This window comes from Daktulosphaira vitifoliae, unplaced genomic scaffold (assembly GCF_025091365.1).
Source record: "Daktulosphaira vitifoliae isolate Bord-2020 unplaced genomic scaffold, ASM2509136v1 Scaffold_2, whole genome shotgun sequence".
Lineage (NCBI taxonomy): Eukaryota > Metazoa > Arthropoda > Insecta > Hemiptera > Phylloxeridae > Daktulosphaira > Daktulosphaira vitifoliae.
The window spans coordinates 812,866-828,110 of NW_026099573.1; the positions used below are offsets into that span (position 1 = coordinate 812,866).

Here is a 15,245-nt window from a genome sequence, read left to right on the forward strand (position 1 = left end):
CGCAAATGGCTACCATATTGAAAAATATACTATTTTTGTATGATAATTATGGGTTTTGTATTTTATTTTAATAGAAGTTGATGTTGCTTTTGCAATTATCCATCAATTTTTTAAAATTAAACACTATCTACAGATTTGCATCGAAGCGTTTCTTATGATAGTGATTTTAATCACTGTCAGATTAAATCTATACTGGACCCTACTATGCAATGTCTCCACTATGCCGCGACCCCACTGTGCTACCGTTTTTTTTAAACCAATTTTCCGTGTTGAATTCAAATTTGCAATTTGATTTTTTCTATCACGATTAATTCTTGATATTATTCATAATAGTTGTTAATTAAAAAACAATAGTTGTTAACTAGTTAGTAATTAAAAGAGTATAAACATATAAATAAATAATCAAAAATATAGTTTATTGTCAATTATGACAATCAATAGATATAATTATTTTTGTATTACCATTTGGTGTATTAATAAAAAAATTACAATGTGCCTTACAACCATTGATAATAAATGCTGCAAATCTACGAATATCGACGTCATTAAAAAACAATTAGCTACCTGTATTTGTAATCCCTCGTACATAATATATGTATATTAACTCGAAAATTTTAAACTTTAAAATTATATATCTATTAAACGAATAAAGTTACATTAAAAATTCAAATGCCATCTTCTAATAAATAAAAAACTCAAACATTTTATTAATTGTACTATTTAATTAACATTTATGGTAAATACGTATAAATATTTAAGGGTTTGATACAATACTATTCAAGAGAAATTGTTTATTACTTAAATAACAAACAAAAAAATATAGGTAAAGATGAAATTCAACAACATAACAGCTTAAAAAATCATATGTAAAACTAGGCACATTATATTTTTGAGTATATATAATTATAATATAGTTCTGAATATCTCAATTGTAGCATCTTTATATATACCAATGGATACTTAAATATAATTACTAAATTCTTTAGTTATACGAAAGACACACAAATCATGAGTTCCAGGATATGTCCAAAATATTGTTTCCTTGTGTGTCCTCTTGGATTTTTCCCAGTTTTTTCCATTCATTCGATATATATTTTTTTTAAATCTTACTAGCCCTCTGGAAGGATTCAAAATAGCAACTTTTTTACAGAAGTTAATTTTTTTAACTTAACTTTTGAAAATATTCCGCAATTACTGCGTCCTTAAAATATATTTTAAATTAAAGTTTATACATGTCCACTAACTCCTATGCTCAACCTGCTGAGAAATCCTGGATCACTTCTTTGGCTAATCAACTCTCTTCAGCTGTATACAATATTCCTTCCTCTACATTATCATCCCCCTCAACCCTTAATCAATTAATTGAGTCTCACATCCTTAACTTTCTCTCTTTATCATCTAATAACAGTTTGCAGTAACTTCCTCATCTCATCACATTTTATCATCATTATTGTTTTATTTTATTTATTTATTTTTTTTCTTACTCATTGTCCTTATGACTTCTTATGTATATGCTTTTGTCTATTTGCGTATTTATGCAATATATACAGGCATATATGTTTATGTACGTACACTTGTCTACTCACTTGCCTGTGTATATTTTTATTTACTTATTTATATCCTATTTATGTTTATATTTTTTTTACATGGACTTAAGGTTTTATATGTATCTGTCATTTATTTACTTATTCCCTTTCCCTTTCTCTTTTTACTTTTACTACAATAACTAAATGTTAAATATTTTGCAATGGAATATTAGAAGTATCTTATCTAGAACACAAGATCTTGCATTTCTTATCCACCAAAATAAATGCCAAATTGTTCTACTCTCGGAAACTTGGTTACTTCCAAATAAAAATTTTCACCTTTCAAATTTTAACTCAGTCCGCTCTGACCGACAAGATGGTTATGGCGGTGTCGCCATCTTGATTCATTCCTCAATTCAATTTCGTCCCATTACACTTAATAACAATCTGAAACAAATGCTCAGTACCTTTTCAATCGACCTAGTTGGTATCAATGTATTAATGCCGGACAATAACACCTTTCAACTATGGTCTATTTACATTCCTCCTTCATCTAATCCCTCTACTCTAATAGTTCTGAAATTTTTAAACTACTCTCCAATAACTCCATTATTGCAGGAGATTTTAATGGTCATCATTCTGCCTGGGGTTCACTAAACTCCAATTATAGAGGCAATATTATTCACTCAATCATCAGTCAGCATAATTTATGTATTTTGAACACAGACGCTCCAACTAGAGCTAACCGGCCACCATTCCCGAATACTGCTGTTGACCTAACAATATGCTCCCCTAATATTTCCTTGTCCTCTTCTTGGTATGTTTTGGGTGATCTTCACGGTAGCGACCACTATCCTATTGTAACAAGTCTTTTTATACAGCCCACTCAGAGTATGGGTCGCTTTAACTGTGACTCCAATGTTTCAGATAACTTAAGGTTTAATTTAGACTTAGCAAATTGGATCTCTTTCTCTCTAATTGTCTCCACCTTACTCGAATCTTGGTCTGAATCCATCTCCCCTACAACAAATTATAACACTTTTGTTGATATCCTAATAAAAGCAGCAAAACTTTCAATCCCGCGTAAGCGTTCGAAGAATATAGGTTTTAGCCATTCTCCTCCTTGGTGGAACTCAACCTGCACCACTGCAGTTAAAATGCGCTCCTTTCATTTCAAAAAATACAGATCCTCAGGTTCTCTTCATGACTTTATAACATATCAAAAATCAAAATCCAACACAACCAAAATTATAAAAAAAGAAAAAAAAACTCTTGGTTAAATTTATGCAGCAATCTACACCCTTCAACGTTTATCTCTGAATTTTGGACCATAGCTAAAAAATTCAAAAACTGTATAAATCGTCCTTCTTACACCACCAACAATGACTGGTTTGACGACTTTTGTAATAGAATTGCACCTCCTTACGTTCCTGCTCCTGACGAACTTGAATTACATTTTTCAGACAATTTAGTAAATAATAGTAATAATAAAGTAAAATTAAAACTATATTAAAAATATTATTAATTTAAAAAAAAACTAAAAAATATTAAAAATATTAAACTCAAAAGCCACAAAAAAATTAATGAAAAGTCGCGGAAAAGTAGCTTCCTTTCCTCTCCTTTCAGTCGTCACGAACTGTCCTTTGCTATCTCTTCAAGGAAATCTGCTGCTGCTGGCTTGGATAATATTTCTCCTTTTTTTTTTAAACATCTTCCAATAAAAGCCTTTGATATTCTTTTAACTATCTTAAACGATTTATGGATTAACAATATCATTCCTGTGTCTTGGAAGTACTTCAAAGTAATTCCTATCCCTAAAAGTGGTGCTGCTACTAACGCATACCGTCCAATTGCCCTTTCATCCGCCTTCTGCAAATTAACAGAATTTATGCTAAAAACCCGTCTGGATTGGTATCTTGAATCCAAATCCCTACTATCTTCTAACATGTTTGGTTTTCGACGTGGACTGGGCACAATGGAATGCCTATCCTCTCTTGTTGGTCCCGTGTACCATTCGTTTTGTAACCGCCAATTTACAACAGCCGTCTTTGTTGACGTTCGCGGTGCATTTGACTCTGTTAACATCCCTCTTCTTGTTACACGCCTACTCTCCATCAACATTCCTATATCGGTGTGCAAATTTATCTTTTCTTTATTTAAATGCCGCCTCCTTCACTTTAAATCGCCGTTTGGTCCCTATTACCAACGTATTACTTATAGAGGTCTTCCTCAAGGTAGCTGCCTCAGTCCTATTTTATTTAACATATATACTGCTGATATAAGCAAATCACTCACATCTAATAATTTCTCTAGTTTACTTTACGCCGATGATATAGTTATTTTCTCTTCCCATAGTTCACTCCAGGTTACTGTATCGAATATAAATAATGCACTCCAGATCCTCTCCTCTGTACTCCAGATTTCTTATTTTGAATCTGCTCCAGAAAAAAGCAAAGCTATAATATTTACTAGAAAACACATCCTACAACACCCTTCAATTTTGCTTGATGGAGTTAGCTTATCCTTCTCTGATTGTGTTACTTACCTCGGACTCAAACTAGATCAAAAACTCCGCTANGACTCAAACTAGATCAGAAACTCCGCTGGATGCCTCACTTTAAGTACCTCATCTCTTCCATATCACGCTGGTCTAATCTTCTACGTTCTATTGCAGGCACCTGGTGGGGCTCCCACCCCTCCTCACTCTTACTTATTTTTAAGGCTCTTATCTGTTCTAAAGTTGACTGTGGTTCCTTTTTATACGCCTCGGCTTCCACTGTTCATCGTAAAAAAACAATTCTCTACTTGCTGATTGTTTACGCACAATTATAGGTGCAGATTACTCTACCCCTAATATGAGTTTAGAAGTTGAATGTGTATGCCCTCCAATTGAAATTCGATCTCGTTACTTAGCCCATAAATTCCTTTTAAAACAGATATCCAGTCCTGCCAAGTTAATATTTCATTGTTTTCATTCACTAAGCTCACTTTGGCGATATGTACCCAAAACTCTTCCTCTACTAGCCTCAATTTCTACTTCCTTGATTCCTTACCTTAATTCCATAATTACCTCAATCAATCGCCTACCTATATACGACATTCCATTTCATGCACTTACTCATTTTCCAAAAATTCACTTTAATCATCTATTTCTTTCTTATAGCAAGCCTCGATTACAATCTCTCCCAACTAATTTCGTCAATTATCTTTTTGATGAACTCATTTCCTCTCGTTTTGCTAACTATTGCCTCATATTCACTGACGGCTCAGTTTATACTAATTCCGCCGGCTTTTCCTTTTTTATTCCTAGTCTAAACATGAATTTCTCAGATAATCTCCCTTCAAAAACTTGTTCATTTACCACCGAATCTTATGCAATATTCTCGGCTGTCGAATTCGTCAAATCGCTCAATATAATAAATGTTCTAATTGTCTCGGATTCACTGTCAGTTTTATCATCTCTTTCCTCAGTTCCTTTTAAAAAAAGTAGATCCTTCCTCATAATGAAAATTAAAGCCTTAATTTATAGTCTCTATTTAATGGACATCAATGTTGAATTTTTATGGTGCCCCAGTCATGTCGGAATATCTGGCAATGAGATAGCAGACCATCTAGCCAAACTGACTAACTCCTTCAACAGACCACCTATCCTAAAAATTCCCTCTTCCGATCTCCTTTCCTCTTTTCTTCCAACTATTAATAAAGCATGGCAAGATAAATGGTCAAATTTTTCTTTAGCTAACTGGCATAAATCTATAGTTCCAACTATCCCTAAACGTCCTTGGTTTTACAACCTCCCTCTGTCCCGTTTCCATATTATCTCTTTTTACCGTCTTAGATTTGGTCATAATCGGTTACCTAGTCATGCCTTTAACATGTCTCTAAACCATTCCCCCTTCTGCCCCAAACACAATGATGAAGTCTCCTGTAATTTTCCTCATTTACTATTTGATTGCCCAGCTTTACAACATAACCGTTTACTCTTGTTCAATTTCCTGTCCTCCCTTAATATTTCACCCATTAATAGTTTTAATATCCTTAATACAAATCCTCCTCAATAATTATACTTATAATTTCCTTCGTTCATTCAGCTGGCCTCGTTATATAATATTTTTCTGTATGTTAATTTAATATCCTAGATCTTTTTTGTTTTGTTCTTTCTTTTTTAGTATTTTGATTATGTTTAATTGTGTATAATAACAATATTTTTTTTTTGTTTCTTTTGTATAGTCTTAGTTCTATTGTATAGTCTTAGTTTCTATTGTATAGTTTTATCTTAATCGTTTAGCTATAATAATACTTCTGTATTGAAAGCTAAAAAAAAAAAAAAAAAAAAATTAAAGTTTATGATATGTAGTATAAATAAAAAACAAAATTTGTCCTGACGACTTATCTTCTACATGCAAATAGGTAGTTAAAAACATGCTTTGTGTTCAAACTTTTTTTTTTATTTTAAAATACCTTATAAGGGTTTGCCATAGTAATAAGTCCATCAATTTTTATAAAAGTTGCATGGATCTAATTTGTATTAAATATAAATTTAAACATAAACTCATTTTTATTATTATACTTTACTTATAAATGTAATGCACGGTAGCTGCATGATTCATTATACAGTCTTATAAGTTTGGAGTACGAAGTTCGCATTCCGTCAGAAGAAAGAACTTTTTTTGCATTTTTTTCTTAATTCAATTTGAGGGGGAAAAATATTCAAAACGAATAATTATAAATAACATTTGATCAAATATTCAATTAATATTGAAGACCCTATCACTGTAGTCTTTCCTCGACAGAAGGAAGATCCTGTTCATATTATTATATTTTACTATATGGTCTCTGTGTCTGTTATTGATTTTTTTCAGCTCTCACTTGGCCAATTTAAAAGATCAATAAGTTAAGAGAACACGATTTTAACAAGTTGAACTTATAATCACCAAATATTGGAAAAAATCCTTTAAATCTAGCGATTTAGATAAACATTTCAAAATTATGCTACTGTAAAAAATAACTACTTCAAAAATACTTTTTCAAATTAAATATTTCCAAATTAATAAGTGTACAAAATTTATATGAATAGTTTTGTATCAAACTCTTAAATATTTATACATATTTACCATAAATGTTAATTAAATAGTACAATTAATAAAATGTTTGAGTTTTTTATTTATTAGAAGATGGCATTTGAATTTTTAATGTAACTTTATTCGTTTAATAGATATATAATTTTAAAGTTTAAAATTTTCGAGTTAATATACATATATTATGTACGAGGGATTACAAATACAGGTAGCTAATTTTTTTTAATGACGTCGATATTCGTAGATTTGCAGCATTTATTATCAATGGTTGTAAGGCACATTGTAATTTTTTTATTAATACACCAAATGGTAATACAAAAATAATTATATCTATTGATTGTCATAATTGACAATAAACTATATTTTTGATTATTTATTTATATGTTTATACTCTTTTAATTACTAACTAGTTAACAACTGTTGTTTTTTAATTAACAACTATTATGAATAATATCAAGAATTAATCGTGATAGAAAAAATCAAATTGCAAATTTGAATTCAATACAATAAACACTCCGTGACTGTGATAGTGACGTTATAAAAACCAATTAGCTACCTATATTGTAATCATTCGCGTATTATACATATATATTAATTAAAAAATTTGAAACTAAAGTTTTATTAAAAATTCAAAATCCATTTACTATTAAATTAAAAATATGTGTACTCATTTGAAAAAACAAAGTTAACACTTTTAACCTTAAAATTCAACTTGCATAACACGTAGAATTTTGTTCGATTTTGATTTTTTGAGTTTTTTTATCTTCCTAGTAGCATTTTAATTATAATATATAAACGAAACCGTAAAAAATCGTTTTTATTCACATTGTATGTTTAATATTATGACTATGTTACTACTTTTATCACTATTACAAAAATGTATTTACCTGTATTTTAGAATAATCCAATTCTAATGAATAAGCCACAAAAATTATTACACAAATAATCATTTGTAACGGAAACATTATAATCATTTATTTTTACTATAAACAAGAACACGTCCTTAATTATTGTTACGTATTAAATACAACAGTTGTTGTCATTTTATCAAATTATAACTTCTTTAAATAAATTATGCGAAAAAAGAATAACAATAAAAAGAGTCTTATTTTGAAAAATAGTAGTATATTTTTAATGATTTACTCACTACAACTGTCTTCAATATTTCGTAGATATATGAGCTACATACTTAGATTGTCTCGGTATAATTATGGCATTGTGATCATCAGCTGTGACGGACATTTATTTGGTTATATATGTAGTCACGAGTTGATCCGTTCTAATAAAAAAACACTTACAGTCGTGTTGAAATTATAATTTTGTTGTATCTTTCATTGTTTTTACAAAGCATTAATATTTTACTATTTATAGTTCCTTTTCTACCAAAATAGGAGTGACAAATATTCAGTTTTTTAAGTTTAGGAAATTATCAAAAATAAGACTATAAGAAGTGATTGATTATCGTTGAGGTTTCAATTTCTCCTAAAACTATTTATAATTTTTAGTAGCATATATTTCTCGGCTATTTTAGATAATATTATTTATAGTATAAAATTATGAAAATTATCATAATTATAAAATTATGTTACATAATTATTATATATAAAGTCATATAAAATATTTATTTACTAAAAATGTATGAAACTTCTCAGGACAAGGAACCATCAACCCACTTGACTTCCAAAGTAATATTATACCCTGGTAGCAAATACTGTAGGAAGAAGATAAATATGTTAATATAGATGAAATATCCAGCTCGGTTCAAAGAGGCCTGAAACTATAACTTCGGTAACAACACATAATTAAATTTTCAAGTCAATTAATAAAAATGTGTGCTGATGATGTGTCAGATTAATTAAACAAAATTCATAAACACATATAATTCCAAACCCTAAATAATAGTTATTTTTCACCTTAGGTTCGTCTATGTCTTTTTTGTCTCACCACTTAGACTAGTCAAAAGAGTTAACAGATGTATCATTTTTTAAATCATCTTATAACAACATCACACGTTCTAATATTACTTATAAATAGTACTAAAATTATCTTAACTTAAAATCATGTATGTGATCTCTTACATTACCTTGAATTTGTATCATTCAATAACTATACGTTTTTTAGAATTAAAATATATGATATATCACTTATCTATGATTACCTTAAAATTATTATTTTCCATTCTTATAATTATTTTTATAGTTTAAGTATTTTTAAACTATAAAATATTTTAGCATCCATTCGAAGCTTAGAAGATAATAATTTTACCATGTTTTTGTATATGTTCATTAAAAATCTTACCGGACCAACTTCGTATTCAAAATACAGGATGGCCCACCACTCACTGACAACTTAAATAACTTTTGATCCAGTTAATATTTTTAGCTGATTTTTTTTTTAAATAATAGTTATACGTTAGGTCTATAGCTATATGTCAATAATTAATTTTTTTACATTTTATTAAAAAAATTTATTATTTTTAAATTTTAAATAAAATGTAAAAAAAAATCTAAGATAGCTATTTTGTAGAGTAGAATTTAAGAAAAATTTTAGTAAAAAAATATCTTATTAATATTCAATAGTAAATATTCTGTAGCGTTTTGAAGTTTGTGAAAATTTGAATTTTCATGTATTATTTTACGGTATTAAACATTGATATACGTATTGAGAAAAGGACAGAAGAAAACGCTATCTTTTCATGATTACTGTGTATACATATGATGATAATGTGTATACATTACAAACTTGGCATTAATACCATGATAAGAAATTAGATAAGGCAATTATTACTTATCACTCTCATTCAAAAGTATATTGAAAAGATAGCGTTTTCTTCTGTCCTTTTCTCAATACGTATATCAATGTTTAATACCGTAAAATAATACATGAAAATTCAAATTTTCACAAACTTCAAAACGCTACAGAATATTTACTACTGAATATTAATAAGATATTTTTTTACTAAAATTTTTCTTAAATTCTACTCTACAAAATAGCTATCTTAGATTTTTTTTTTACATTTTATTTAAAATTTAAAAATAATTAATATTTTTAATAAAATGTAAAAAAATTAATTATTGAGATATAGCTATAGACCTAACGTATAACTATTATTTAAAAAAAAAATCAGCTAAAAATATTAACTGGATCAAAAGTTATTTAAGTTGTCAGTGAGTGGTGGGCCACCCTGTATATCAAAAGAACCCGTTTTATATCTAGTTGAAGATATTACCTTCAAAACTTTAAAAAAATTCCCTTATTTTTAAAATTTAGAAAAATAATGCTATCAAATACCTAAGTACAGTCAAAAAGTGTTTAAATACAGTTATATACGAGTATAATAAGAAGTTTGTTATTCGTTTTAATTTTTAAAAAAGTTCCGGAATGTCTACGATGTATAATATATATATATATATGATCTCTTTCACAAGAAAAATTTAATTTCTATTATCATCACTTATACTTAGAACTTGTATCAACTTCATATTTTCAAATGACAACTGATATTATTTTTATATATTTTGTTCGTCATAAAGAAAAAATGTTTAGCAAAAAAAAAAATTATGAATTTTAAACAAAATACGCTACTTTTAAAGTTACAATATTTGATGAAAAAATTCAGTAGTTTGTCCAATACGGTTACATTATTATTTTATGTAGCGATAAGAGCTACCGGTTTATAGTAACAACGTACGTAGTCAAAATAAATAAGGTAAGCTTGGTATGATTATTTATAAAACTGGTAGGGCTTATCGATTTATGACTTATAACGTTAGAGTCTGTTATATTTTTTCTTAATAAACCATACATTTTAGAGAGCCGTGGAGTGCTTAATATCAAATAAAATTAAATATTTTTTTTTTACAAAACAGTTCATTTTTATTAAACTAAATCTAATTGTGTAAAACAAAATAGGATTGCCATTTGAAAATATGAAGTTGATAAGTTTTAACCCTTTAGCAGGCGCGTGCCTATTTTTAACGTTCATAGTCGCGTGGGAGTCTACCAGACCCCACATCTAAAAAAGTATAAAATATGTATAAAAAAGTTCATTTTTTTTAATTCAAAGACATTATTTGTTACCATATGATATATAAATATGGATAAAAATTCAATAATAAAAATTAAAAAATAAATAAATTACAAAATCATGTACATAACTAAAAATTATATTACAAAAAAAAAGTTAATTTTCAAAATTTCATTAAAAAATTGTGGTTTGTAAAAAAATTATTTTTACTGCAAAACCTTATTTTTAAGACAAAAGCTTTTATTATTACAATGTGTATTTTAATTAATTTTTCTTGTATTTCTTTGATCTCAAACATGGCTTATATTTATTAGTTTTATGTGTATTTACATTTATATAATCATTTTTCTGATTTGAATTTTTTTATTATTAATATTACAATACATTTAATTATTATGATACGAATATATACAATTATTCTGAATCTGTTGAACATTGATTTTTCTCCCAACAATCTTTGCATACTGTTTAATATACGCGATATATTTATTACGTGTTTTGTTCTTATTTGTTCCGTATCATCGATTAGTGGAAATTCTCAATAGATTATTTATTTTTAAAACTTAATTGCACAGTCGGTGGCAGATCCACATAATTCCAATTCCATAATAATATATCGATTATAACATTGCATTTACGATAAAAAGATATTATGAAAAAAATACAAGTCCAAAAAAAAATTATAACGTTACAAGTCGCTTGGTGGTAAATATGACCTATTTCAATTTTGATGAATATTTTAAGTCATACATTTTTTTTTCGAAGGTATCTATTTATGAAAATCGATTCAATATTACTATAAAAACTATCTTCTAAATTTATATCTATGTACACCTTTTATGCAATATAATACATCCGTTTTTATTTATGTGAGGGTATGCTAGACCCCCACGCGACTGTTTAAGGGTTAAGTATAAGGGATAGTAGAAATTTAAATTTTTTTATGAAACACTTTATCAAAGATCCATTTGATCCACTTTCAGATATCAATAACCAAGACTTTTAAAATAGTCATACAATTATTTTCACAAAAAATAACGGGAATATCATGTGCCAAGGACCAGAACAAAAGACAGAAACACTCAAGTCTTAGTGTTTCAGACCGATTCACATGCACAGGAAATAAAGTTTCCTGTTATTATAAAATAAAATTAACTCATATATCAAGAAAATAAACATAATTTGATATTAAATGTTTTCAGTTCTTCTTTGTTAACAGTTTAATTATTTTTATGTCATTACAATGTATATTTTTAACATTATAAATTTTTTTTAACTATCGCATACATAGGAAAGTCTGAAAAGGAAATTAATAATATATAGTCATCGGGTTTGAATAAGTTAAAAAAACTAATATTGTTATAACAGTTAGTCTAATTTTTATCTATTTTTAACTTAAAAAATTAAAAATCATTCACTTTGCTTGTATCATTTTTCACCATAAATAAATTTTGTGACTATTTCTTAAAAAGTGACAGTATATATTTACAATTATTCAAGAGAGCAAAAAAAACCTTCAAATTTCAAAGATGCTTTAGACATAATGTCATTTTTCATTTGACAACAAAAAATCAACTGTAGAAATAATGTTTAGAGTTTTAAAAAATTCCAAATTATTCAAAGTATTATTGAAGTATATACTTTATTGGAACATCATGTCAAAAACTATTTTTACGTTTAGCTAATATGTGATTTTATGTTTCCAAATATGATTCTTTTGGTAAACATCAAAAATATATTAGAATCAATTTTTCATTTATTTTATGTTTAACTAGAGTTTTAATATCAACTTAAGAGAATCTGTACAATTTTTAAGAGAAAGGGAAAGTGTAACTATAGAAATGTGTAGTAAAGTAACATGGTTTCAAAAGACGTACGAAAATAATATTTAAGAACATAATAAAAAATACATAGTTTGTTAAATTAATTAATACATTGTTAAATTTTATGGTACTATTAATACAATAGAGTTATATCTTGAAAAAAATATAATTTTGTTGATTAAAAAATTTGAACCTTATAAAAGATTATAACTGTAAGTAGACTATCTCAAAATAAAAAAATTTCAAGGCATATCCTTATTGTTTTGATTGTTCCATATTATTAATAGCTTCAAACAACACTTCTTAAAACGTTAATTTTTTGACATAAATTATACATTCAAAAATCCTTATTTAAATTAAAAAATTTTCTGGCCGTTTTTTTAAATTGTTTCATATAATGGATTATGACCTAGAAATATTAAACGTTTAACATAAAAATAAAACAAAAGTAAATTTTATACGAAAAAATGTTTAATTTTTTTAATGTTTTAAAAACTTTAAACAGATGAATATCACATCTTAATTTTAAGATAATGTTGTAATAAATGCTCAACAACAGGCAGCTAGATAGCACTTGACTTTCTCACTTTAGGATTTAACCAGATATTAATAACGTTATAATATCGTTAAAACGGATAAGAATCTTCAAATGCGTAGAAATTACAATGATTCACATTGGTTATATAAATTAATTAATCATGAAATTGATTGTCCTGAATTACTGGAGAAAGTGCCCTTTAATGTTCCTCAGGTGAATAAACGGGTACCTTATAAATTTTATACCTCATTATGCCCCACAAATTATAGTTTTTTTGCACCGATTAACAGAATGTTAAATTCAGATAATTCATTGGATAATTTTTATTTTTTTCATGATAAACCAACTAGGCTACAAACTCTTACAAACGCTAAAATAAAAAATTGATTAATTACTTATGTTACTCAACAATATTTGTATTTATAGTTAATGTATTATGTGTTGTGTTATTATTAATTTGAAAATTTAAGCTTACATTTGTTAATTTAGTGTAATTTTTTTTTTTAATTGTACGTTTTGTATTATAGTTATTATTACTGTATTTTGCTCTTTTGGGCGTTTGTCTTTAATAAATATATAAATAAAAAAAAAATTTGAAAAAAGAAGTAATAATAAAAAAAATTTTTGTATCAAATACGGAAAATATTGTTAGACATAAAAAATATTAAAATAAAGGTATCATTGAATTTGAAAATAGCATAACATTTTTTAAAACAGCTTGAAACCGATTTAAAATATTTCCACTTTGATTTCACTTTTGAAACCCGTTTTTATTCGATTTTTATTTTGATCTTAGTATTTATTTTTTATTTTTTTCAGTTTGGTTTCGATTTTGATAACGGATTTGAGGGTTTTTTTTAGTAAAATACCGATTTAGCTCTTTTAAAGGAATTTTATACTTAAGAGATAATAATAAAATTATTTATGTCCCCTCTAAACAAGAATTGTAGCTTCACTTGAATAAATGTTGTCCTTTTGTGTGGCTATCAATCCCTCTTTGTAATTACATATGTATTTTCTATATGTGTATTAGAATTATATTATAAATACAATTTTTTATTTCTAAAAAACAAAAACTAATAAAAAAATATATTTAAAAATATAGGCTTATTTTATATATTTTAGCATACATGTGAAGTTGAGAAGGTATTAATTTTGCTATGAGATATTTATTTCAACAAAACGTCAAAAAACCACAAATAGTATGCTATTTTTGTGTTAAAATACTCAATTTTCAATTTTTGACTTTTTATTGATATTACTTTTTGAAAAATATGTATGTACCAAAATCATTTTTTTTCATAAATATTTTATATATATATATATATATACCTCTGGATTTGTTTTCATGGTAAAACTAATATTAAAGTTAAAGAAAAAAAAACCCAGCACAGGGGGGTCGCGGCACAGTGGTGACGTGGCATAGTTGGATCAAGTATAATGATATCTGACAGTGATTAAAATCACTATCAAAAACAAACGCTTCGATGCAAATCTTTAGATAGTGTTTAATTTTAAAAAAATTGGTGTTTTATTCCAAAAGCTACTTGATCTGCTGGTTCCTTATTAATATCTCGATTAAGATAAAGTATGTCGAATGAAAAAGGGTTTATTAAAAAATATTATTTCTCATAAAAAAATTGTGTTGATCCATATACTTTTCAATAAGTTATAGCATTATAAAGTTAAAATTGTAAAAATAAAATCGAGAATTTTCATACGAAAATAGCACTCGGTAGCCATTTTCACCGTAAAGACAAAATAAAATCCGAAATTATTCTTTTCCATAATAAAGTAAATTACATTAGCTTTAATTTAAGATATATATAAAAGTGTCAGACCTTCCGGAACATTTTCAAAAGTTAAGATAAAAAAATTAATTTTTTGTGAAAAAGTTGTCATTTTAAATCCCCCCCTGTGGGCAGAAAAAAGGTCAAATTTACAAAAAAATATACCAAATGATAGTTAAAGACATCATGCATCTATAAAAAAAAGAATTATATTGATATGTTAATTTTTAAAAAAGTTACTGCAGTTTTTAGTAAAAAAAATTGAAAAAATTTCGAAAATTAGCAATTTTTAAATTTGTAATTTTTTTGGAGGTTTCCCCCATTTACGGGGAACGAGGGAAATTTTTTCAATTTTGAAGGGTAATGTCTTCGACTAGATACGATTTGTGATCTTTTGACGTATCGTTGAAAGAAATCCGTTCGGTGAGAGCTGAGAAAAAGTGGTAACAGACACAAAAAAAAA

At 26.9% G+C, this 15,245-nt stretch overlaps 1 protein-coding gene across 1 annotated transcript in view; it reads right to left on the minus strand.

Moving 5' to 3' along the window:
* Positions 1-7,804, minus strand: part of LOC126900063 (angiotensin-converting enzyme-like) — a 66,939-nt gene extending 59,135 nt beyond the window's left edge. Inside the window, exon 1 of the mRNA XM_050675495.1 lies at positions 7,492-7,804. Coding sequence (XP_050531452.1) covers positions 7,492-7,578 — 87 coding nt within the window. The 5' untranslated portion in view covers positions 7,579-7,804. The remainder of the gene's footprint in view (positions 1-7,491) is intronic.
* Between the last annotated feature and the right edge of the window lie 7,441 nt (positions 7,805-15,245).